This window comes from Bos javanicus, chromosome 6, assembly GCF_032452875.1.
Source record: "Bos javanicus breed banteng chromosome 6, ARS-OSU_banteng_1.0, whole genome shotgun sequence".
Classification (NCBI taxonomy): domain Eukaryota; kingdom Metazoa; phylum Chordata; class Mammalia; order Artiodactyla; family Bovidae; genus Bos; species Bos javanicus.
Genome location: NC_083873.1, coordinates 7,243,258 through 7,270,876, shown reverse-complemented (window position 1 = coordinate 7,270,876; position 27,619 = coordinate 7,243,258). Strand labels below are relative to the sequence as shown.

Sequence of the window (27,619 nt, the reverse complement as noted above, 5' to 3'; positions counted from 1 at the left end):
TTTAACCCATCAAAATCAGAGTAATAACAGTGCTTTTTATAAGGTTACATAAATCTGACTTTTTAAACTTTCATGAATTATATTTGTGTTTCAATTGACTTTATTTGTAACACTGCCCTACTGAAAAAGCCTAAGTGTATTATAATATATATACACACTGTAGAAATAGGAAGGATCCACAAAATTAAAAATTAGCAAATAAGCCAATCTCTACCTTCATTCATCTTCTCCCCAGTTTGGTTCTTTTGTTCTGTAAAATCCAAACAAGCCTCCAGAAATCCCTGGGCTAAAAGATATCTGAAGTGTCTTTCAATTGGTCTATATAAATAATTAAACTCTAACTCATAAATTTTATGTTAGCCACTTCCATTCATTTTATTATTTCTGTATTAAGAATATGAAGAGATCTTTTGGTCTGAAAGATGAATGTTCCTAATTTTTTCCCATGCACTTATTTATTAAATTTACTTAACATGATGAACATTTCAATAAATTAAAACAATGCAACTTTCAATGTCATTCTAAGACTTCTATTTTTCTGACTGATCGGTTCTTAGCTAGAAAAGTAATTATCCTAAATTCCATACTGCTATCACTTTCAACTTATACCAGGTTTCCACAAAATGCAGCAATCTGATTACATCCGTTCATATCAATTATGTAAGAGACAGAAGAGGCCATTTTGCTTTGGGATTTCGTTTGTATGACGAAACCCAGAGTTCACCCTCTTTTTCACTCCAAAACAGCATTCTCTTTCAGAAACTCCTCTGTAAACTAAAATGTAACTGTAGCAGGTGCCTGTTCTACCTTCTAACACAATCATTTAGAATTTTAACAAATACTGAGAACACTTTCAGAACCATTAAGTTCTGGTACTCTGTATATGCAAGAAAAACTTAATGTATCTGTGAAACAAAATAAATAAAAAATGGAGGGAAAAAAATCAGCATTTATTCAATTGTTTTCACTAATAAGGAAAAATATGAGAACAGTAAACAACAGTATGTTTGAATTTTTCTAAACTTGTGAAAATGGGATACAGTTCTCAGACTAACAGAGATTTACTCAGATGAAATGGCATTTTAAAGTAATTCTTATTAATTAAACATCAATATTTATTTGGCTAGCATGTCATAGCCCTTGACCTCATAATTATAATTAACTGCACTGCCCATGAAAATTCAAAATATTTGTCAATCGCATACATCTATACCTTTTGATGTTTTTATTTACAACAGGAAAATTTAAACTAATTTAAATATTATGTAAATTATAGTATGAACATCATCAGTTATGTTATTAAGAATTATGACTACAGTAATATAAAGTTTAAAAAGTGAATAGTAAAATTACATATCTACTACCAGAGCTGTTACAAAGTTATACACAAGTTTTAATAACAGGAAAATTAGGGGTAGTTTTTTATTTTCTCTTTTTTCCAAATCTCTAAAATTTTATATTACTTTTACAACTTTAAAAACATGTTTAAACATAGCTTGAATGTTTAGCTTGAATGAAAGCATATTTTTAAGTTTTAATATTTGCAATTAATTCTATCTCAAGCTAAAATAATATAATTTTGCTTATTTCTTTTAAACATGAGACCATTACTTCAAGTATGACATAGAAATATGGAAAATAAGAAAGAATGGGCATTCATGGGCCTCATTCAGATATTAGCTCAAAGGCATCATTTGCAATTACTTCAAGCAACTTAGGTCTTTACTCTGGAATGCATTATGTGTGTGACATGAAATATATTGCTCAAAGTGTGAAACTCAGTTTTTAAGAGAATGAGGTCAAGGGTGAGTTCAAAAGGTCATCTCATGACAAGAAAGCTGTTTTTCTCAAATAAAAGTGATAATTATCATCACATTATGAGAAAGGAAATAATGTAATACCAAAGAATTTGACATTGGACTTCTCTGCAATTTTAAACACAGTGATGTTATTACTAACAACATCCAATAGTAACAATGCATCAGAATAAAACTGATCATTCACAGCACACAGTCTCACTTAAATAGACAAAACAGGACTTCCATGGCTCCAACCAGTCATTCAAGAAGAAAGGTGGTGGCAGGAAAGGCAAGTGAGATAAATAGTAAGATATGGATGGGTATTTATCATCAAAGAGAATGTTATTGTTTTTTAATTGCTGAACTTCCATATATAGATAGGTAGATAAGAGGGATAGGAAGGTAGGTAGAATAGACATGTAGATAATGTTTGAGAATATATATTGTTAGTATTATAGACATTCCAAGTAAAGGTAACAAAATAAGACTTCTAAAAATAGAGTTTGGCATTTAGCTATCTTGTATCAATAGATCTTACTTAAATCCCAGCTGTCGGCAAACCACATAGGTATTAAGATCAGTCCAGCCGTCATTACAGACAGTCCCCCACTGTCCTCTGTGATACACCTCCAGGCGACCCTCGTGGCTGCCTTTACCACCTGCAAGTCTGATGACGCCATCTGCGACAAGAAGGAAACACGGAGACTGAGTAAATAATGACCAGAAAAAGGCAGAGCAACATTTTAATTTCATGAGAAATACCATCCTACCCAGATCTCTCTCTAGGCCTTTTTTTTTTTAACTCCTACTAGAATTGTCCTTGGTAGCTCGGACAGTAAAGAGTCTGCCTGCAATGCTGGAGACCCGGGTTCAATCCCTGGGTCCGGAAGATCCCCTGGAGAAGGAAACGGCACCCCTCTCCAGGATTCTTGCCTGGAGAACTCCATGGACAGAGGAGCTTGGCAGATTACGGTCCATAGGGTTGCAAAGAGTCGCTCACAGCTGAAGCGACTAAGCACACAAGCATAGACCTGTGCTCAGTGATCTGAGGTCATTAACGGGATTGCTCTTGAACAAAGTCATAACACATATCTGTCCTAACAAAACACTTTCCCTTTTATTTGTACTCCTATGTCTAAGTAGAAAAATATACTCTGATATAATTCCAAAGTAATTATTTAGATTTCTCCAGATTAAATACTTGGGAAATTTCTTATAGGTTTAATCTCCTTAAGTATGAACAACATTTGTCATTTAAATTTAAAAAGTATAAAAACACAGTAACTTGGAAATAGCTGAAAAATTTAACTGTGAATGAAAAAATACTGAACTATGAAGACAGAATAAGCTATTCTGGTTGAAGAGTGATCAATCATGTCAAAGTATTTATTATTATTCCTTAGGCATTCATAAAGGATTCCCTGGTGGCTCAGATGGTAAAGAATCCACCTGGAATGTAGGAGACCCAGGTTCAATTCCTGGGTTGGGAAGATCCCCTGGAGAAGGGAATAAGAACTGGGGTGCAGGTTTTGCCTTTGTTCTTTTGTCGATAATACAAATCTAAATTTGAGTCTTCTGAAATTAAATGAATACTTAATTCCCAGAAAATCCTGTAAAAAGCGTCTAAGCAGATACACAATATAATAAATTCATTTCCCAGAAAGTGTAAGAGGCTATTTCCATCAAAAATAACCCAAACACTGTCCCTCCTCCCAAATGAAATACATAAATAATCTTGGGGGAAAGTCATCCTTTTCATGAATCTCTGGGATCATTCAAAGTAAATTAAGATCTCCTAGCAATAGAATGGGAGAAGGCAATGGCACCCCACTCCAGTACTCTTGCCTGGAAAATCCCATGGACGGAGGAGCCTGGTAGGCTGAAGTCCATGGGGTCGCCAAGAGTCGGACACGACTGAGCGACTTCACTTTCACTTTTCACTTTCATGCATTGGAGAAGGAAATGGCAACCCACTCCAGTGTTCTTGCCTAGAGAATCCCAGGGACGGGGGAGCCTGGTGGGCTGCCGTCTACGGGGTCGCACAGAGTCGGACACGACTGAAGTGACTTAGCAGCAGCAGCAATAGAATCATTATTAATGTAAAATTTCACTGTTTGCAAAGCATTGTTACACCTGTTACCTCATTTGACCACCCCAGCAACACTACAAGACTATCGTCATTTGAAAGAGGAGGAAATGGAGGCTCAAGAAGATGAAGTGCTCTGGCTTACAATCTGGTATAAATTTTCTATTTATTTTGTGTATAAATGTGTTATTCTAATAAAATAACAGAGTGTACAGAACTATGTAAATAAAAAAGTAGACCTTCGGCATTTCACAGTTTCTCAGAAGTATTTCATTTAACTTTTTTAAAGAAATATTAAAACCCTATTTTTTTTCTTCAAGCTCTTTTTGCTATAGAAACAACAGATTTGTGATGACCCAACTTCTCTTGCCCGTCCATTTCTCTCTTCTTCCCCCCAAACATTTAAGTACATAATACACTCATTTGCACTCAGACATGTCCTTGCAACACAAGACATAGCTTGACAAGCATGTTGTGATTTGGAAGAGTCTGAATATTCAGTACAGCAAAGGTTAATCTGGCTCTTTAATAGTGTTCTTTAATCAACAATCCCATCAAAATAGTTCACCAGCTATAAATACATTCTGAGAGTCAAGACAGGTTAATCAATGAATGGACTAAATATATAATTGTAATACCTAACATCCTAAATTTATCATTGTACACTGATTCTGACTGCTGCTGCTGCTGCTGCTGCTGCTGCTGCTAAGTCGCTTCAGTCATGTCCAACTCTGTGCGACCCCACAGACGGCAGCCCACCAGGCTCCCCCGTCCCTGGGATTCTCCGGGCAAGAACACTGGAGTGGGGTGCCATTGCCTTCTCCAATGCATGAAAGTGAAAAGTGAAAGTGAAGTCAATCCATCGTGTCCGACTCTTCGTGACCCCATGGACTGCAGCCTACCAGGCTCCTCTGTCCATGGGATTTTCCAGGCTAGAGTGCTGATTCTGACTACTGGGTACTATATATTGCAACAAGATTATATGTTCTTAATTACTTTATAGGATTGTGTAGCTTTCAACTGAAAAATTCAGAAATATCTATAAATAAAGAGAGCATTTTAATACACAGTATACATTCTTTTTATGTCTTATTTGGGGATTTATTTGTAAGTGCATTTAGTAATATTAGCTAAATTGAGGAGGGAAGTTAAAACCAAATAGGCGCGAAGGCAAGAGTGGCTAGGTTGACAGGGTGAAGTTCCTACCTGTTAGAGGGGTACAGGACACTCCAGCATCTTCTTTATGGTCACAGTTATGCTCTCCCCAGGAACTCTTTGGACACTGCTCAATAGAAAGCTCATTCCCGGTGCAGCGTACCTCATCCAACATTACTGGACCAGACCCTTCCCCAAAATACGCCTGATTCCATGCTTTGGCAATGCCACTGAACAAACATAAGAACATAAGTCAGATCAAAGGTTAGTCGGACCTGTTTCTTCTTTTGCCTCTGGCAAAGGTAAACTTATGATTAATTTACAATTTTCCTTATCAATTCATTCCACTGTAGCTATCTTGGTCCATAAAGTACCAAACTAAGAATGAAAGAGCTGCAAGCTAGAGTCTGGGGCCCTGATGACTGTGGAACCACCATACCAACCTTGAGTTGACTATCTCTGGTCTTTATGACCATTGCATCAATGATGCTGGCCAGCCATCTCATCCTCTGATGCCCTCTTCTCCTTCTCCCCTCAGTCTTTACTAGCATCAGGGATTTTCCACATGAGTCAGCTGTTCACATCAGATGACCAAAATACTGGAGTTTCAGCTTCAGCATCAGTCCTTCCAATTCAGGGTTGATTTCCCTTAAGATTGACTGGTTTGATCCCCTTGCTGTCCAGGGGACTTTCAGGAGTTTTCTCCAGCACCACAGTTTGAAGGCATCAATTCTTTGGCGCTCCACCTTCTTTACGGTCCAGTTCTCAGACCTGGACATGACCACTGGGAAGACCAGATCCTTGACTACATGGACCTTTGTCGGCAGAGTAATGTCTCCTTTTCAAACCTACTGTCTAGGTTTGTCACAGCTTTCCTGCCAAGTAGCAAACATCTACTGATTTCACGGCTGCAGTCACTGTCCACAGTGATTTTGGAGCCCAAGAAGAGGAACCTGTCACTATTTCCACCTTTTCCCCTCTATGTGCCATGAAGGAATGGGGCTCTATGCCATGATCTTAGCTTTTTTAATATTTAGTTGTAAGCCGGCTCTTTCACTCTCTTCCTTTGCCCTCATCAAGAGGCTCTTTAGCTCCTCTTTGCTTTCTGCCATTAGAGTGGTATATTCCGCATATCTGAGGTTGTTGATGTTTCTCCTGCCTATTTTGATTCCAGCTTGTAACTCATCCAGCCTGGCATTTCTTATGTCTTGTTTAAGCCACAGTTATTTTCAGTTCTCTTACTCATGGCCAAACATTTCTTCACTCAAATTTATTTGACTAAATTTACTTCTCTCACAATTCAAAGTGACACCATATTCTCTAGAACCCCAGATTTCAATGAAGAAGATCATGATTGCCTGTCAAAATGATAAATGACTTCAGAAATTGCATCTTTAGCCCTTTTCAGCCATTTAATTCTTAAACTAGAGTATTTATATTTTTAGTTTGCTTTTCAATGATACTGCATCTATTCCCCACTATTTAAGTTGCCCTTTTCTCCTTACATTATAACTATCTTGAGAATTTAAAACCAAAACAGGAAAGCAATTCTGATATATGTAATTCAAATTTTACTATCCAGAAATAAGGTTTTATCGGAACAAAACCACACTCATTCCCAAATTATTGTCTGTGGCTGCTTTTGCACTACACAAAAGCTCAGTGGAGTAACTGGAAAGTCTAAAGTACTCACTATCTGTCCCTTTACGGAAAATGTTTGTTGACCCTTGCTCTAGAGGAAAGAGATTAATGAAAGCAAATATGAAAACTGATTTAGAGAACACTGAAAGTCGCAGAATATAAGCAGAGGAGACAGGATGACTAATGCAGGTCATGGGGAAGCCAGATAGGAAAGCTTTGGAGAAAGGCAGATTAACCATCTCCTTGGATCTCTGCCCTGTGACAATTGCTAGAAAAGAAAAAGATCTGTGTCTGTTAAAGAAAATTTCAGTGAGTATAATTCCTTGAGGCGAGATTAGGTGCTAAAATAAAACCAGGGACCAATATGAGAGAAAATAAAATTTGATCCCAAACTCAGAAACAAAAAATGAACTCCAGATGGTTTAAAAATCTAAATAGAAAGAAGGAAAAAAAGGGAGGAAGGAGGGAAAAAGGAAGACAAGATGACTAAAAAGTTAATACAATGCAATGAAATAATAAGAACATAGTTATTAAACCCTTGATAATAAGGGAATTTCCTGAGCAAGATTAAAAAAAAAAAAAAAAACGAGAAATCAGAAAACAAAGACTATAAAAAGTTAAACTTATAAATTTGAACTATGTAATAAATAAACCAAACACATAAATTTGAACTACTGTATAGCAAAATACAGCACAATCAGATCAAAAGGCAAAGAAGGTAAAAGATATATTTGTAAAATATAACAGCAATCAAAGAAAAAAAAATTCTTAGAAGTAAATAATCATAATTTATTATCATAATGAAAGACAAAATGACCAACATCAAAAATAGGGTAATGGAGAGAAACAACCTATTTACAGAAGAAGAAATACCCATGGCCACTGAGCATATTGTAAGATGCTCAACTTACAAGGATCAAATTAAAACAGTAAGAATGCATTTTTACATATCTTTAAAATCCTTTGCACTAAAAGTCTAGGCTAAAAGATTAAAAACTAAAGGCTTTCTATTCCCAAGAAAAAAATAACAAAGGTAAAATACTCATTACTTGGGAGTGACTTGAGACAGGCTGGACAGAGTAACTGAAATACACTGCATTTCAGATATGTCAAAGATGTGGTAGAGGTTCTAGGAAAAAGCAAAAGGCCTGATTAATAGCCTCTAAACTGTGTTCCTACCTTAAGGGAGGACACTAGATGGGAGTTCAGAAGCCCCGGACAGTGACTCTGGGGAAAATCATCTATGTTACAATGCAGCCTTAAAACATCATTTGGGTGTTTTATTTTCTTCCTTATATATCTTCATATTTTCCATTGTTTACAACCATTATTTTAATGATCACAAAAATGTTTAATTAAAATAATCAGAAAAATTAATGCAACAAATTCAAGAACCAAAACAAAACAAAAAAACACTAACTAGGAAACCATGATGTAAAACAAACTAGGCTTCCCAGCTAATTTTTGAGTTTACTAAAAATTAAGATGATACTTATAAATACACACAGTCCTTCAGCCTATTTCCTGGTGCCCTGGACTGTACTGGCTTTCAGGGGAATACCAAAGAAATGAATGACTCTGCCCTTCAAGAGACTGTCTAATACCAGGGAGAGCAACATAAAACTCATGGTTTGTTAAAGGCTAATAAGTGCTATGTAAATTTGATAAAGTTTTGTGTGTTCTCTTCCCTTCCATTATGAAAAGTATGTCCACACCAGCCCTGGCAGTTCATGTGTAGTAACAGTCCCAGTTTTACTACTTTCTTACCATCTGACCGCCAAATAAATTTGTGGAATAGGGGATCTCTGGTATAATACATCGATTTATTAGGTTACTTTATGCAAAGTTGTTTGACCTACATAGCAGCAATCCCCAATAAACACTGAATTGATCCTATGTCTGATCCGTATCCAAACATTCCTAAACCTCTTTAGCTAATCTGATTGCATTCATATAAAATAGTCTGTTCTTCATAGAAAAATAGCAAATAAAAAGTACCACCTGACTAACTCAATCCCTGGATTTAGCTACTACTTTGAATAGATACAGAATTGAGTTAGGCAATTCTATTGTGTAAAAAGGATTACTTGTTAGGTTATAAAAGATTGGTTCTTTGACCACAAATATCATTTTGTGACACATAACATTTGGATGAAAAACTCATTTTTATGGTCAATAGTCCATATTTCTTTCTGGAAAACAATCCCCTCTATCTCCAGTAATGACATTTTGAAGTATACTGAATGATTACTGTATGCCAGACACTGGTCTAACAGCTTCAAATGTATTAACTCTTTCAATCCTCCCTACAACCCCATGATGTTATTATCCACTGTTTACAGATGAGGAAACTGAGGTGCAGAAGTTAAACAATTTGCCCAGAATTAGATGGTAAAATGTGTCTGGCTTTAGAGCAGACTCTGAAACACTTTGCTTTCTTTCAGTCTCGTGGGGCATTTTCAGTGAGGTGTCTGTGGCACATTAATATATAATCTGTCTAAAACATGCTTATCATCAATTTCCTCCTACAATAAACTTTTCTCTCTTGACTTCCCTATTTCTTTCAGCCTGTATTCATATTTATCCTTGTTAATACCTGCCTATTTTACAAACAGTGTAACATGAAAGGAAAATTCCTACTTTGGGAGCCATAAATTTCAAGATTCTGGTCCTCACTCACAGTATAATTTGGGAACTTTGAGTAATCTCAGGGAGCCTAACTTTCTCATCTGTTAAATAAGGCCTCCTTTCTGCTCAATAATTAGACATACCAATAATGTTTGTAAAATATTTTTAAAATTAATAAGCAATAAAATAATAGAACAAATAAATATTTTTAAAGAGTAGGAGAAGAATTTTTATTTTGACCACTGAATAATATGGTTCTGTAATATAATTTTATAGCCAAAAAAAAAACCTAAGGAAAAAAAAGTGTTCAAAAATTTACAATTCTTATGTAAATTATGGCATATCCACAGAATAAAATATGATGTCACAGTTCCATTAGCAGCTACGCTTTTAAGAGTTCTGAAAGACATAGGAAATGCTTCAATGTTAAGTGCACAAAAAGAACGCCAAGTAAAATGTCTCTACCTGAAACTTCACTGCATATGTATGCATTCTCAAGTTCAATTTTCTAACACTTGGCTGCTTCCTTTCCTGATCCTCATGTTTCTCTGAGTTCTGGGTTAATCAAATTTAAATACCTTAAGTACGGTTATTTCTTCTGTGTTTTAGGAAGCTTGCCAGCTACCAAAATCTACAGCCACCATTAAACGATGAGGGTCAACAAAGACAGCATCTCACAAAGAAATTGTAACCAGCACTCCAGGGAGGCATGATATAGTTTGCCTTTGGGAATTCAACAAAGCAAGTACCACTGAGATGAAACATGTAACATTAAAAATTATTTCATCTGAAAGTACTGTGCCTTTAAGTAAGCAAAACAAATTCTAGGGGAAGAGCAGTTGCAGAATACTGCTGTACTGCAAGTTTATGAGAGAAGTAGAAAACCAAAGGAAAGAAAAACAGAGCAAAAGAACAGCATCAGTTCAGAGACTAGGATACTTATAATAAAAAAAAATCTCCACCAAGCTATATTGTTGGTTATTACACAGGCCTGTGGAAGATCTTTGCTGTCTTGAATATTTGAAGGTATTTTCCCTTTTCATCACTTCTCTAAATATAAAGCTCCTCATACAAAAGATAGCAATGAGCAAATGCTTGAGAAAGATGTAAACACTTTACTCAACCCACACATATGTTCAACATTAATACAGTCTTCCTTGTGATTCTATCTCTACATTCTTTCCATGTAGTAGACTATTGTTTGTCAACACAGTCTTTGTTTAAGAACTGTTTATGTAAGTGAAAAAAAAAAAATCTTGGCTAAAGAAAGAACTCTACATTACAACATGAATTTTTAGAATCACTTTTAAAACTACAAAAGTGAAAGTGTTAGTTGCTCAGTGGTATTCAACTGTTTGCTATAGCAAAGTCCGACCCCACGGACTATAGCCTGCCAGGCTCCACTGTCCATGGAATTCTCCAGGGAAGAATATTGGAGTGGGTTACCATTTCCTCCTCCAGGGGATCTTCCCAACCCAGGAATCGAACCCACATCTCGAGTATCCTGCATTAGCAAGTGGGTTCTTTACCAGTAGGGCCACCTACTTGAAGCAAATACTTGAGTGATGTTTATCTAATCAAACTTTCGGATCTAGCCTCCCATTTCAGAAGTTACAAGAACCAGAGGAGTAAGCTCACTGACACCAGGAGGAAGAAATGAGACAAATCCAGAAGGTAGGATATTCTACAAAACAACCGGTGTTGTCTTTGGTCTCTGCAACAAGTCAGTGTTAGGAAAAACAAGAGAATGTTCTGGATTAAAAGACTTTGGGGATATAACACCCGCATGCACCACAAGGCCCTGGGCTAAATTCTGCTACAGAGAACCATCTGTCAAGGACATGGTGGGAACACGTATGGAAATTTGAACATGACAGGATATTAAACAATGTAAGAATGATTACCTCTTACATTAGTTGTGATGATAATTTGGCGTTGTAGGACAATGTTCTTATTTTTAAAAGGTGCACACTGAAGTATTTAGAGGTAAAATGTTGAAAAATCTTTATTTTGTTTTAAAATACTTTAATATTAACCTACAGTTTTGAAAAAGTTGGGGAGGGACAGTTGCAAAAACAATTGCAAAAAAATTACGGTTCAAGGTTCAAAAGTCACGCTCCAGCGTCAAAGACTATGCTTAACTGGACAAAGTGAAACAAGAACTGAGACGTTTTCATTTTGAGAAGTCTCCACATCAACCCACCGCTACCTGCCACAACATGCTAAATATTTTTTTTTCAAATTTAAAGTAAAATATCAACTTTCAGAAGATCTGCCAGTATAATTTGAGAGAAACTTTTAGGCCTTCTATACCAATGTTCACTAAAGACAAGGATCAGAGGATACAAAATTATAACATACTATTCCAAAGTAACCATAACTAAAGTAACATATAATATTGGTTTTCTGTCTTTATTCCACAAGCTTCGTTGCCATATCCTGCACAGGAATTATTTCCTTTGAACATTAATAAACATTCTTTGTTCTAAGCACAACCTAACAAATAAGGAAGCAATGGCCAAAAGTTTAGACAATATTTTGGGGAAAGAAGTTGAACTTCAGTTAAAGCCTCACAACTAGTTTCATCATATGACTTTGGTAAGTCACTGTGGTTGACCATGCTAGTGACTGCCTGGGAGTCCTGTAAAGGCTCCTGATAAAAAGTGGTAAAAGGCTTAAGATTTTTAAGAATACAAAGTCAGTTGAATTCAGATACAAACAGGTTAGATCTATAGGTATACAGACATTCTCTTCAAGGAGACTACAGCCAAATACAATGATCAAAAAGGTGGCTTTTTCTATTTGTTCAAAGAAATGTGCAATTTAAACACACCTACCTTTGGGTATGGAAGCAATAAACTTAGAAATGTAAGCAAAACAAAAGAAGAACAACCAACCTCAGACCCAGCTGCCTGCAGACCACTTCTGCATCTGCATCATCCCACTGGTCGTCACAGACTGTCCCCCACTGACCGGCATGGTAGACCTCCACTCGGCCCTCACGCACACTGCTCCCCCCAACAAGGCGCAGGATGGGGAACGCAGGACCTGCAATATGAAATTAACGACAAATTAACACCTACACATCTACACTGAGCTACAGAAGATCAGGTATATTCTATTTGTTTGTCATTCTCAATCATAAAGTTATATTTAATAAGTCACTTCAGCGATATGGACATACCCATGCATGTCTAATATATTTTATGATAATCTCAATTGATTAAAACCCTCCAACTTGAATTACACTCATATAAATAGCTGTCAAGAGGAAGCAGTCTAAATTCACTTTTCCCCGAGGACCTCAGAAACCAGCAAAGACACACTCAAAACTGCAGTTATTGGAAACCCATTTGATTTTTATGGTATTGTGGGGGGTAGCATTGATTTTTTAATTTACAGTAACTTGAGCATTACCAACATGTAATTATTAAGAATGGCACTTTTATCTATGACATACTTGCTTTCAGCATAGAAATATTTTTACATTTGTAGAGATCAAGTCAAAGTTTACATTATCACATTATAAGAAGCTGGTGGACATCACAGCCACTACCTTCAAAAAACAATACTGAAGATTCATTTGTGTATGAATCAATTCATTCTCTGTGAAGAATACCAGAGGCTTCCCCATGCAAATTCCTTATTATAGTCTATGATACCCTTATCTATTTTCATCAGTTTAATTTTTCTCTCTTTTTATTAGCCTAGAATTGAGGACACAGGGAATGCATTTCCCTTTCACTCAAGTACTTCAGATACCCAGCTATGTAGAAGGCAGGTAATAAATATTTGTTGACTGACTGGATTGGCAAGCGATGACTAAAAGCCTAGAAAGAATATCCCAAACAACGAAAAATAACTATCGCTATCCATTCCTTCAATTCTGTTTCTTAAACAGCTATTAGGCAGACAGGCACTGCACAAATGCTACCCCTTAAGCAGTATATTGCCTCGGGATATGGACAACATGAGCACAGACGGGAGACCACTGGGAAGACCCTGCAGGGGTTCAGGTGCAAAAGGAGCTTGCCCACCACTGGGGGGAATTAGGGCATCTCTTCTAAAGAAGCTGTAGCTAAGACGGCCAAGATGATGGATGGGACTTCATAAGTTAGACATGGGGATGTGCAGTTCAGACAAAATGAACCGAATGAACAAAAGCATAGAAGCACAAAGCTGTATGTGTTTGGGAAACAGAACAGCCCTCTAATTTTTCTGGAATAAAGAATGTGAGATGGTCAAAGGTTCAGAACAGGCTGGGTCCCTATTAGGAAATTTAGTTTTATCTTTTGCCAAATACTCATCATTTATCCACATGAAATATGCTTCTAATTCCTCCACAGTATAAGCAGCTATCAATAAATGGTATTTGGACATTCATATTTTTATTCAAATATCACACCAGAGAAGGGATTTAGATTAGTGAACATGTACATCTATTCATATTCTGATATTTGTAACACAGTTTTCTTATATAAGTCAACTAGCACTTGTAATTTGGAAAAGGATAAAGTTAGGCTTAATAAACATAACTGTTCTCAACATTATATAGCAGCTTATAATTAATGATTGCTCAATTATGATAAGAAACCTAAATTTACATGTTATTATGTTTATTTTTCTTTTAAGAAGCTTGGAAAATATAGAAACTAACCAATGGAAACAACATAAATTTCTTAAATTATTATATCCTTTTCTGCCTCTCCTCTCCCCACCTCCATGGTAAGCTTGGAAAAAACAGAAAAACAAAAAATTTTAAGAGGAAATTTAAAATTATCTACAACCCAGAAACATTATGGCATAATTACCTTACATTTTTTTAAATGTTGTGCTTTATTTTAAATGTAGTTTTTACACTGGTTATATAAGTATTTGTGAAAATATTAAGAAGCTCAAAGACAAAATTTAGTCAACATCTCACATCTTCCCAACAAATACACACAGAAAAAAAATAATTTGAAAGAAATTTCAGTGAAGTAGTTGACTCGTATTTAACTTACGGATAAATAAAACTCCCAGACATTTTCATTTATATCGATATTTCCTATGTCCAATACTCAGATACGATCTTCTACTTTTTAAGTGTTGGAAAAGTACTACATGCCAAGATGCTAAATGTAAATTACAAACTAAAAGAAAGTATTAACATTAAAGGTCTGCTGCTGTGCCTTAAGATAGACTCAGTGTTTGCTGATTTGAGCTGTTTTCATATTCTCATTTAATTTACCATAAAAGCATATTTTTTCACTCCCACTTCTAATTTATCTCAACCTTCGATATATACATGCTTACACCAGTCTTAAATTTACCTTTGCAGCCAGAGTATAAACAAGTGGATAGATTATAGAGAATGGAGAGCTTTTTTAAATAAAGAGTAGACAGAGATCCTGAAAAAAAGGATTGTTTTCAAAATTTTACTTACTTCACTACTTGAAAAACGTTAACATATTTTACCAGTTAGGTTGAACACAGAATACAAGCAATATCTACAAAAAGCAGTGCACTGTTGAGCCCGATTCAGAGCATCCCTGACGTAGCAAAGTGTAAACATGTATTTGCCAAAGGTAGGATTACCAAGAGGTGGAGAGGCAAAGGAAGAAAAGGAAAAACGTACACGACATAAAGATTTAGAATGCACCTTGCACCCACAAAAGGACTGCAGCTCTCCAAGCACAGCCTTGTATGAGATCTTGCACCATTTCCATCGGGTCTTCCTGTCAGTTCACAAGAACGACCCTAGCTTGGATTTTCCTATTTTTTCGGAGGGAGCAGGTCAATTCCTTCCCTGATACTTGTACTCAATCAGAAACCATTGCCCTCGGCTGTCTGCTGGCATTCTAAGACCTGGGACATCTGATCACGCTGCTATCTCCAAGAAAATCCAAAAAGGTGTGATAGCCACAGGTGTGGTCACACGTTAAAACAACCATGGACCCCAGAAAACCCAACCACCATTGCGAAACCAAAAGCCTAGAAAGAATATCCCAAACAAGGAATAATAACTAGCAAAGGGAGCTTCTCCCGCTGCTTCCATTCACATGATCATACACACATCTGTATACTGAAACCATATACTAATCACCAATGCTGCAGATGGTGACTGCAGCCATGAAATTAAAAGACGCTTCCTCCTTGGAAGGAAAGTTATGACCAACCTAGATAGCATATTAAAAAGCACAGACATTACTTTGCCAACAAAGGTCCATCTCGTCAAGGCTATGGTTTTTCCTGTGGTCATGTATGGATGTGAGAGTTGGACTATAAAGAAAGCTGAGCGTGAAAGAATTGATGCTTTTGAACTGTGGTGTTGGAGAAGACTCTTGAGAGTCCCTTGGACTGCAAGGAGATCCAACCAGTCCATTCTAAAGGAAATCAGTCCTGCGTGTTCATTGGAAGGACTGATGGTGAAGCTGAAGGTCCAATACTTTGGCTACCTCATGTGAAGTGCTGACTCATTTGAAAAGACTCTGATGCTGGGAAAGACTGAAGGCAAAAGGAGAAGGGGATGACAGAGGATGAGATGGTTGGATGGCATCACTGATTCAATGGAGATGAGTTTGAGTAAACTCCTGGAGTTGGTGATGGACAGGGAGGCCTGGCATGCCGCGGTCCATTAGGTCGCGAACAGTCAAACACAACTGAGCGACTGAACTGAACTGAATACCTAGACATCATGCATAGAAGGAGCCCTTATCCAAGGTAGTGATTTGTTTTATGGAATGTGCTATCTTCAAAGTAGAACACTAATAACTATGATTCGATTCGATTCCATAAAGTGAAAATATTTTGTTATAGTTTCTGTATTTTATTTTTGGTTTCAAGATGATTTTTAACTTGATTCCATCACAATTTTTCATTACCCAAATAAGTGTTTCATATACAGTATATAATAATCCTATAAACAAATTAGATTAAAACAGAAAATATGTGAAGTGAGGTCAGGGCTTCCCAGGTAGTCCAGTGGTTAAGAATTTGCCTTGCAATGCAGGGGAGACCAGTTCAATCCGTGGTCTGGGACGATCCCACATGCTAGGGGGCAGTTAGGCCCAAGCTTCACAACCACTAAAGCCGGCATGCTCTAGAGCCTGTGCTCCACAGCAAGAAAAGCCACCTCAATGAGAAGTCCGTGTGCTGCAACTAGAGAGCAGCCCCTACTTCTGCAACGAGAGAGAGCCCATGCACAGCAGCCAAAAAATTTTAATTAAAAAAAAACTGAGTTCAAATGTAAATCCAACTGTTAGATGAATTCCTTTGAAGACTAATTAGATTGTTGCTAAGTCATGATGATTCAGACTCAAGTCTGTATTTAAACGCTTAGGAAAACATTTAACTAAGACACGTTTTTCACCTGGAATGCTGAAAACAGAATAAAAGTAAAGCAAGAGAATAATTTTTTTTTTTTTTTTTACCATGGGAAAAGCTACACAGGACAGCAGCTGCCATCTTCTCAGAACACGCCCCGCCCTGCCAGATGTCTTTTTCACAAAGCAGTATATTTTCTTCATCTCCTCGGCAACGGACATTGCTCCAATAAACGGGAATAAGGCCCAGTTCAGAAAATGGGGTTTGTTTTGCGACTCCTTTTCCTCTGGAAGTACAATGCTCAAGATTACGTTGATCAAATGTAGGCTAACTTTTATCAAAACACTGCTGCTGCTGCTAAGTCACTTCAGTCGTGTCCGACTCTGTGCGACCCCATAGACAGCAGCCCACCAGGCTCCCCAGTCCCTGGGATTCTCCAGGCAAGAACACTGGAGTGGGTTGCCATTCCTTTCTCCAATGCATGAAAGTGAAAAGTGAAAGTGAAGTCACTCCATCGTGTCCGACTCTTAGTGACCCCATGGACTGCAGCCTACCAGGCTCCTCCGTCCATGGGATTTTCCAGGCAAGAGTGCTGGAGTGGGGTGCCATTGCCTTCTCCAATGCATGAAAGTGAAAAGTGAAAGTGAAGTCGCTCCATCGTGTCCCATTTTAAAAAATTTATATATATATATATGTAATAGTATTTGCTAGCAAGACTTTGAAATCAATTAAGATAACTCAGCTAGTCTACATATGTTTAACCTCTGATATGTACAAAACTGAAATTAAATTTTTAAAAAATTAAATGCTTATCTGAATAACATGATGATCTCTAGAACTGTCTCCATGCGACAGCTTCCATTAACCCAACAATAAATATTTGGGGTGTATCTAAAATATGAATCTGTCTTGACAGCAATAAAGCCAGGTTGCTCTGCCCTTATTTGAAATTCTCTTTTATTAATGGACTACTAAGAGATGACAGAAGGAATCAGATCTGAAATTTATGTTTGCAGAAAGGTAGTTTACATTCTTTTATCAATCAAGAGAATCTCTGTAATTCACATCTCCACTACAGAGCTTGCTTTTGTTTTTAAATTTTTTAGAAAATTTAATATGCATATAGTTGACTTACAATGTTGTGTCTGCTATACAACAAAGTGAATCAGTTATGCATATACACATATCCATTCTTTCTGCTGTACAAAGAAGTGAATCAGCTACGCATATACATATACCGATTCTTTCTTAGATTATTTTCCCATATAGGTCATCACAGAGCACTGAGTAGAGTTCCCTGTGCTATAAAATAGGTACTTATTAATTATCTATTTTACATATAGTAGTGTGTATATATGAATCCCAATCTCCCAATTCATCCCTCCCTACTGTTCCCTCTTAGTAATCATAAGATTGTTTTCTACATCTGTAACTGTATTTTGTAAATAAGTTCATTGTACCATTTTTGTTTTCTTGTGTCAGTCTCATAGAAAATTTCATTCTTCCCTGATTTTCAGGGATAATAAAAGCACAGGTAGAAAGGTACATGAAGGAAGACACTGACACCAGCCTACAAATTTGTTACACCTTCAGGCTGTCAAAGAAAAAGGCAATATACACCCACCAGCCAAGGACTATTTGCCAGACAAAATACCGGAGATAAAATCAGTAATTAACATGCTAACACCATAACTCTTTGTAGGCTCTCCCCTTCCTCTTGCTTTTATCCTGATTTATCCCAACCCTCATTGTAAAAAATTAGTGAAGTTGTTGCTTAACCTAAATAATTGTTTAGTTAACTAACTTAACTAATCGTTGTTTAGTTGCTAAATCATGACTCTTTGTAGTCCCATGGACCGTAGCCCACCAGGTTCCTCTGTCCATGGAACTGCCCATCAAGAAAACCAGAGTGGGTTGCCACTTCCTTCTCCAGGGGCTCTTCCTGACCTAGAGATAGAACTTGCATCTCTTGCACTGGCAGGTGGATTCTTTACTGATAAGCCACCAGGGAAGCTTAATTAAGTATTGCTGTTGTTCAGTCGCTCAGTCGTGTCCAACTCTTTGAGACGCCAAGGACTGCAGCACACCAGGCTTCCCTTTCCTTCACCATCTCCGGAAGCTTGCTCAAACTCATGTCCATTGAGTCCGTGATGCCATCCAATCATCTCATCATCCACTTCTCCTCCTGCCTTCCATCTTTCCCAGCATCAGGGTCTTTTCCAATGAGTCGGCTCTAGCCAAAGTACTAGAGCTTCAGCTTCAGCATCAGTCCTTCCAATAAATATTCAGGGTTGACTTCCTTTAGGATTGCCTGGTTTGATCTCCTTGAATCTAAGGGACTCTCAAGAGCATTCTCCAACATCACAGTTGCAAAGCATTACTTAAGTATTACATTAACCCTATTTGCTACTTTAATAGAATCAAAAGTCTGAACAAAACTTAAGCCCTTAAGGTTTGCCTACACTAAATATAATTTCCCACCTTTCGAGTGAGAAGACAGGAAACACGCAAATTAAAATTCTTACTGATTTGACTGCAGTGGACTAACCTTTTCATTTGTGTCATCACATTAGATATTACCACTCATTGATGATTAATCTAAAATATTTGCAAATGGAAAGTTTTTCTTTCAGGCCTTTTAACCCTTATATTTTCATAACAAGATATTTTCCAAGCTTTTTAAAGATCCTTGGTGATAAAGGTCAAGAAAAATATAGGGCATGTATACTTGGAAAAAAATAAATGATACACAAAAATAGAACGATAACAACAAAAACAAAACCATTCATTCCAAAATGGAAACTTCTGCTCCTGGGAAACCCCTTGAAACAAAGCATAAAGGTACTGGCCATGGTAGGAGTCAGTGTACACCTGTCCATTTTAAGAAGAGTGCCTAGGGTCAGCCTGAAGGCAGGAGGAGAAGAGGGTGACAGAGGATGAGATGGTTGAATGGCATCGCTAACTCTATGGACATGAGTTTGGGTAAACTCCGGGAGTTGGTGATGGACAGGGAGGCCTGGCGTGCAGTGGTCCATGGGGTCACAAAGAGTCGGACACGCCTGAGTGACTGAACTCAACTGAACTGAGGGTGGGAGGAAGGGCCAGCAGCTTCTCAGGATGATGGGTGCCGCCGGGCCGAGGGAAGTTGCCATTTCTTACAGAATCTTCTCAGTGCAAAAACCCATGTCCCAGGATATTACACCTTACCCAGCAAGGGATGAAACTGCAAATGAACTTCACCTCCTACACACACACACAGCAGTGGAGTTTGTGGGTGACTCAAGGCAGAAAGATAAAAGCAAATGACAGCAACCACGGGCTCTACAGGCTGCTGGGAAAATAAAAATCTTAGGACCCAATTCTTTGTTTCCTGGCACTGAAGAATCCAATTGTTCAATCAAAGACCAAAAGATGCTTTTATTTTTGTACCACTTAGCTTCTGCCCATTTCCTAGTCAATTCAGTTCAGTTCAGTTGCTTAGTCATTACTCTTTGCGAACCCATGGACTGCAGCGCACCTGGCCTCCCTGTCCATTGCCAACCTCCAGAGTTTACTCAAACTCATGTCCATTGAGTTGGTGATGCCAACTAAGCATCTCATCCTCTGTCATCCCCTTCTCCTCCGGCCTTCAATCTTTCCCAGCATCAGGGTCTTTTCCAATGAGTCAGCTCTTTGCATGAAGTGGCCAAAGTATTGGAGTTTCAGCTTCAGCATCAGTCCTTCCAAAGAACACCCAGGACTGATCTCCTTTAGAATGGACTGGTTGGATCTCCTTGCAGTCCAAGGGACTCTCAAGAGTCTTCTCCAACACACCACAGTTCAAAAGAATCAATTCTTTGGCGCTCAGCTTTCTTCACAGTCCAAATCTCACATCCATACATGACCACTGGAAAAACCAAAGCCTTGACTAGATGGACCTTTGTTGGCAAACACGCCTCCACTGAAGACTCCTGGACACTCACAGCCAAGTCTGGGTCAGTCTCTTGTGGGGTCACTGCTCCTTTCTCCTGGTTCCTGGTGTGCACAAGGTTCTGTTTGTGCCCTCCAAGAGTCTGTTTCCCCAGTCCTGTGTAAGTTTTGGTGGTTCTATGGTGGGGTTAATGGTGACCTCCTCCAAGAGGGCTTATGCCACACCCAGGGTGCTGCACCCAGAGCCCCTGCCCCTGTGGCAGTCCACTGCTGACCCGGACCTCTGCAAGAGACACTCAAACACAGCCTGTCTCGGTCTCTGTGGGGTCTCTGGGTCCTGGTGTGCACAAGGTTTGTTTGAGCCCTCTGAGCATCTCTGGCAGGTTATTTCCTAGTCAGCAGCGGTAGTAACAAGTGAAGTGCATTTGTATGTAAAGGAACTCACTCCTTCCATTAGGGGCCCTTTCTTAAAAAGTCTTCTGAGAGAAGTCAGTGAGGAACATGACGGAAGGAGAAGAGGAGGTAACCTCTCCAAGGTAACGGCAGGGGGCCAGCACCCACTTCAGGTATCAGCAGACAGATTCGGTCAAGGACGAACAAACTCACCCCAGCTGCAGCTGGTGACAAACGACTGAAGCATCAGCGTCGTCCCAGTGGCTGCTACAAACGACGCCCCAGACTCCATTCTCATACACTTCTACTGTGCCTTCAAAGGCGCTTTTGCCACCATGAAGCTGCACTGACCCTAAATGGAAAAGAATCCGCAAATCCTTGGGTAGAACATAACCGTTTGAACATACTGAACAAGTCCTCGGGTAACATGCTGAGACAGCCAGGCTTTCACTGTTCACAGCAAGTCCTTCTTTCTTTAAATGAGGATTTAGCAGGCTTTTTTTTTTTTTTTAAATTAACATCCTGATGTCAATGCTAAGGATACTTTCTTTTTTAACCCAGGCAAACAGAAGTCCCAAGGGAAAAAGTGGAAGACTGTGACTAATGGCTGATACTGCATCCCACATATGATTACATCATATATGAAGTTCTTATCACTTATTATCACTTTCCATCTTCACGAGAGGTCACAGATTTTTTTTTTGAGGTCACAGATTTTTAAAAAAGAAAAACAAACAAACACAATGCTGTTTATAAGTTACCTGTTATTGGCTGTTGTATCTTCCTTCTATCTGTTCTTCCACTGAAGAAGAATAAATGTTTTTCCCCTTTTAGCCTCTACCGGTAGTTGTGAGAAGGCTAAACATAATGTCTAAAATTTCAGAAAGGTGTTAAGTGTCAGAAATATTGTCTAATGTTCGGCTTAGGGAAACTGCCCCTAGGAGAGTGGTGTGGTATAACTGAATGGCCCTTGAACTTCACTTCTCTTTACCTAGCATCCCCACTCAGCTGCTCCACAGTCCATAATTTGACTCATTCTTCTCAGTCTTAAAAGAGTCAAAAATTTAAATTAGAGCATCCCTGAGAAGATAAAATTTTAAGTCTTTTCCCTTAACTGTGGATCAAAGTGGTTACTAGGCTTACTGTGGTGATTATTTCATAACATATGCAAATTCCAATCACCATGCAGTACATCTGAAACCAACCTAATAGCATACATCAAATATATTTCAAGTTTTTTTTAAGTGTGCATCAAAGGACTACATTTCTCTTCTCACTGGCACTTATTTTTAGAGTCAGTCCTGAGCCTGCAGTTGAGACATGTGCAGAGGTAGAATCAAACTCAGACAACACTTAAAAATTTCATAAAAGTCTGTGAAAAGTCACTGAAGATGACCTTTATTTCATAGGTAAAGAAGTTAAGAAATTAAATTTTACTAAAAATTTCTGGCACATTCCACGTATTTCAAAGTAATCTATGGCTTTATAATTATTTTCAAAAATAATAGATTCTAAATCATCCATTCATTTCATTTGCATTAGCCTAGTTTTCTATCACTATTATTTTCCACACAATCATCCTTAAAAAATGTAACTATTTAAGAAACACATATCCTGTCTCTCATGATAAACACAAAGCGTCATTTAATTCAAACAAGAGGCAAGAACAAATGGAGGCAAAGTTGCACTGCCAAATCCTGATTACTCAAGAGAGAACGTGGGTGTGCATCATTCATACGGCAGATAATCTAAAACTCATTCATATATATTCTCAGTTCAGTTCAGTTACTCAGTCATGTCCAACTCTTTGCAACCCCATGAATCACAGGATACCAGGCCTCTCTGTCCATCACCAACTCCCGGAGTTCACTCAAACTCATGTCCATCGAGTCGGTGATGCCATCCAGCCATCTCATCCTCTGTCATCCCCTTCTCCTCCTGCCCCCAATCCCTCTCAGCATCAGGGTCCTTCCCAATGAGTCAACTCTTTGCATGAGGTGGCCAAAATATTGGCATTTCAGCTTTAGCATCAGTCCTTCCAATGAACACCCAGGACTGATCTCCTTTAGGATGGACTGGTTGGATCTCCTTGCACTCCAAGGGACTCTCAAGAGTCTTCTCCAACACCACAGTTCAAAAGCATCAATTCTTTCACACTCAGCTTTCTTTATAGTCCAACTCTCACATCCATACGTGACCACTGGAAAAACCATAGCCTTGACTAGACGGACCTTTGTTGGCAAAGTAATGTCTCTGCTTTTGAATATGCTATCTAGGTTGGTCATAACCTTCTTTAATTCAGACCAAGCAAGAGGAAGCCCTGTCTAGTTCGGAGAAAATGTTAGGGGGAAACACCAACTGAAACCACTTGTCCTGGCCAGGCACCACAGTAACCTTCTACATGATTTATTTTATGACAGGAGGTCCTGGTAAAGAACAAGCCACCACCAACCAGAAGAATTTGGGAAAGTTCCAAAGGAAACACCAATCCCTATGTCTTACCAACTTCCCAGAATCCTCCTCTCTGGAATCCATCTTGACTGAGCAATGCTTGTACCAACAGGAAGGACCTGAGTCAGAATGACTGTCCAGAGACAATCCGGAAAATAATCTCACCAGAGATCCCAAGACTGTGAGCCATGGGGCAGAGCAGTTCTCCTGGATTCCCTTACATTACTGCTCTCCACCCACGTACCCCTTCCCAATAAAATCTCTTGCTTTGTCAGCCCATGTGCCTCCTCAGACAATTCATTTCCTAGTGTCAGACAAGAGCCCACTCTTAAGAGGTCCCCCTTCCTGCAACAAAAAGTGTGAACTATAGAATATTTTTAAAGAAATATGTCCAAAGAGTTTAACTGAACTTTAATGATTTTTTATAATCACAAAATGTCTTCTATAGAGTCCCACATAATACTAATATCATGCACAGTAAAAACGTGCATTTTTTTCAAATCAAAGAATTTATTTGTTCACCTCTAACACATGTTATTTGAAATGATATTTAATCTGAAAGTGAAAGTCGCTCAGTCGTGTCCGACTCTTTGTGGCCCCATGATTATACAGTCCATGGAATTCTCCAGGCCAGAATACTGGAGTGGGTAGCCGCCTCCTTCTCCAAAGGGATCATCCCAACCCAGGGATCGAACCCAGGTCTCCCACATTGCAGGCAGATTCTTTACCAGCTGAGCCACCAGGGAAACCGTTTAATCTGTTATCTGTTTATTAATTCACCACCACTACAAATACCACCACCATCAAATTATTCATATCAAAGGGTTGGACAAAAGTTCTAGTAATGAAAACAAACTGGAACTCTACTTTTGCATTTAAATAATCACAATAAAATGCAAAATATTGTCCCAATCACTAAAAAGCTTTCGAAGAAAAAATGATGCAGGCATATTATCTAAATGATTAAGGCATCTACAAATGAGGAGGAGAAAAGTCTGCATAATGTGTAATTGTTACCATAACATCATTATAACAAAAATGACAGCACTGGAAATAATTTCCAGGTCAACTATCAGTTCTACCATCATTTCTCACATGCGCCAAACATGCTGTGAAAACCTGGGTTTGTTTATCTGTATTTGCTATATGGCAAGAAATGTGGAGTGCTCATCCAATTTTCCTTTAATAAATGGATACAAATATTTGCAATTCTGGAAAGGCAGTTTGCATGTCAATGACTAGCAAATTCTCTGGCAGAATCCATTCTCAACACCAACATCCCCAAAGCACACACCTGCCTAGCAGTGCCCCTCAACGTAGTTTATCCTTTCTTTATGCCATAAAAATTTCCAAAATATCTGAGTAATCATCTACCTTGAATTCAGTGAGTATTTCTTACTGGTATGTAATTCCAGGAAGTTTATACTTCTACTAATTTTTTTAAAGAATTTTTTTTAAAAATATCAGTATGATAATATGCCTAAGATAGTAAAAGCATGAACACACAATTCATACTACATACATTTAAGACAGGCAGTAATTTTTGTTTGGTTTTGGTTTTACTTTGTTCTTGCTTCACTTAGCTCTCTTAGAATGCTTAAGACGGTCGAACTGTAATTGGTTTCCCTTAATTTATGGATGCACCCCACTCCAGTACTCTTGCCTGGAAAATCCCATGGACAGAGGAGCCCGGTAGGCTGCAGTCCATGGGGTTGCTAAGAGTCGGACACGACTGAGCGACTTAGCTTTCACTTTTCACTTTTACACATTGGAAAAGGAAATGGCAACCCACTCCAGTGTTCTTGCCCGGAGAATCCCAGGGGGAGAATCCCAGGGACGGGGGAGCCTGGTGGGCTGCCGTCTATGGGGTCGCACAGAGTCGGACACGACTGAAGTGACTTAGCAGCAGCAGCAGCAGCAGCAATTTATGGATGAGGAAGCTATGGAGCCAATCAACTGAGAAGTTGCAGAGCCATGACAAACTGCCTCCCAGATTCCCTCCCTTGCTACCAGTCCCTTGCCTCTGAACCTGAGCAAAGACTTGGTATGCAATAAGTCCCTTTCAATAGTTCAGGTACCACTTTATGCAGTCTGCCATGTTGGCTTTCACCAGCATGGTGAAATATTACAAATCTACCAAGCATTACATGGGAATAAACTAGCCAGGCAGATCCATAAGACAGTCTTAAGAGTTTCTCTATACTACACAGTACCAGAGAAGTGGCTTTCTGGTGATCTATGTTTGAGGCTAATCCTCCAGTGGAGGCTGATTTGTCCCATGGGCTGTATTTCTAGGGCTATACATTTGCACAAATTTATAGGTACGCAATTACAAGAGGAAATACCCTTAGCTCAGCGAAAAAAAAACAAAAAACAAAAACAGAAAGAGAGGATAAAACAATAAAGCAATCCACAAAGGCCAGAGCCTGGTAAACTCATTTCTATTACTATCTTACTAACAATAAAATTCTTCAGACAAATTCCAAACCAGATTCTTTGGTAAATATTGCTCCACTGTCACAGCCTCTTATTACCAAAAATTGATGTCTTCCTTGGTCCATATTTTCCTACTTCCACCCAGCACTTTGTGATGTTCCTCATAGTCTCAGCTCATGTCTCTCAGCAACACCTCAGTGAATCCAGGGTTGCATGGTCTTAAAGTCTCTCATGTGCCAATTTGATGGAAAATATTCTATTCTAAATATTCCTATTTTTAAAAAGTGTTAACAACAGTAATCGAAAAGTTGAAGTCTCAGCGGTTTTAGATCAACTATAGTAGTCATTACTAATTTACAGACTAAACCAGTAATAGAAAAAAGTCTGGAACTATAAAGCAATGCATGATGGCATGTCATGGAGAGGAGCCCCTAGAATTCATTTAAAGAATTATTGCAAAAAACAAAGAAAACTGTCAGTTGTACCAGCCTCTTGGTATTAACAACTACCTGAAGGCAAAATGTGCCAATACACAACAATGATCAGAATTCTGTTACCTTAATTCCCTGCCAAAAATGTTGAACTTGGGGTACGATGGGGTGGGAGGTGGGAGGGAGGTTCAACAGAGAAGGGACATACATATACCTATGGCTGATTCATGTTGATGTATGGCAGAAACCAACACAATATTGTAAAGCAATTACCCTCCAAATACACTTTTTAAAAATGTTGAAATCACTGTCATTTTAGTTTACTACTATTTTTTATTATGTAAACATATCTCCAGTTTTATAAAGGAAAAGGAACATAAAAGATTTTTGTTACAGAAATTGGCTTTATGGATAACTTAGCTAAAAAAAAAAAATAGGGATTCCTAAAACAAAGAGACATTCCAGAGGGGTTCTCCTCTGCCATGTTATCAGTCTCACTCAATACAAGGTAGTCTAGAGAAAGAGAGCTAACTAGATTAAACTTCTCTTCACAAGGTTCATTGGTTCTCAAGGCTATTGCAGTGGGCTCAATTCTTTCCCCTCAAAAGATGCGGAAGCACTGACCTCCAGTGACTGTGAATGAGTGAATTTATTTGGAAATAGGGTCTTTGCAGAGGATCAAGATAAATGAGGTCATTAGGGTGGGCTCCAGTCCAGTATGGCTATGATCTTATAAAAAGGAGAGATTTGGACAGACACACATAGGGAGAATGCCATCCGGAGGTTGCAGTTACATTTCCACAAGCCAAGGAACTATCAGAAGCCAGGAGAGAGCCCTGGACCAGATCCTTCCCTAGTGTCTTGAGAGGAAGTATGGCTCTGCTGACCCTGATCTTGGACTTCCAGCCCCCAGAACTGTGAAATAACAAGTTTCTTTGTTTAAGCCACTCAGTTTGTGGTACTCATTACAGCAGCTCTAGCAAACTAATAGCCCCATTCTGGCATTATCCCTCCGTGGACAGCTGGCAAAACCTCCCTTCTCACTGTCCATACTTCAAGAAGGCCTAAAAGAAATATCAGGAAAGGAACCAAACAGGTCAGTTATCTTTGTTCTCTAAATCCAGCTCATTCCAAAATTAGCCAAATGAAAAGGTATGCCTATTTAGTTAACTCCTTAAGATATACAATAGCACTCATGTGACAGAAAAAACAGCAAAAACAAAGATCCATCCCAGTAGTATTCTGAACAGAATTAAAAATAAATATTTCTGAAATTGTAAAAGTCACAGTTTGATAAATAAGTAATAGAAAATTAATGTTATCACCCAAATCCTTTCTCATCTATTACTGAACTTCACAGAGACACAAAATAATTAATTTTAGCC

The 27,619-nt window shown here is 38.3% G+C and overlaps 1 protein-coding gene across 3 annotated transcripts in view; it reads right to left on the bottom strand.

Annotated features, from left to right (window-relative positions):
* Positions 1-27,619, bottom strand: part of PRSS12 (serine protease 12) — a 77,084-nt gene that overhangs the window by 40,203 nt on the left and 9,262 nt on the right. For 2 of the 3 annotated variants that reach the window (XM_061419296.1, XM_061419295.1), the window contains exons 2-4: positions 12,207-12,357; positions 5,092-5,270; positions 2,338-2,479 (exon numbers count right to left, since the gene is read on the bottom strand). In XM_061419296.1, the coding sequence (XP_061275280.1) occupies positions 2,338-2,479; positions 5,092-5,270; positions 12,207-12,357 (472 nt within the window). Of the gene's footprint in view, positions 1-2,337; positions 2,480-5,091; positions 5,271-12,206; positions 12,358-16,721; positions 16,901-21,129; positions 21,269-27,619 lie in introns of all 3 variants that reach the window. The other variant, XM_061419297.1, reaches the window with a different exon arrangement.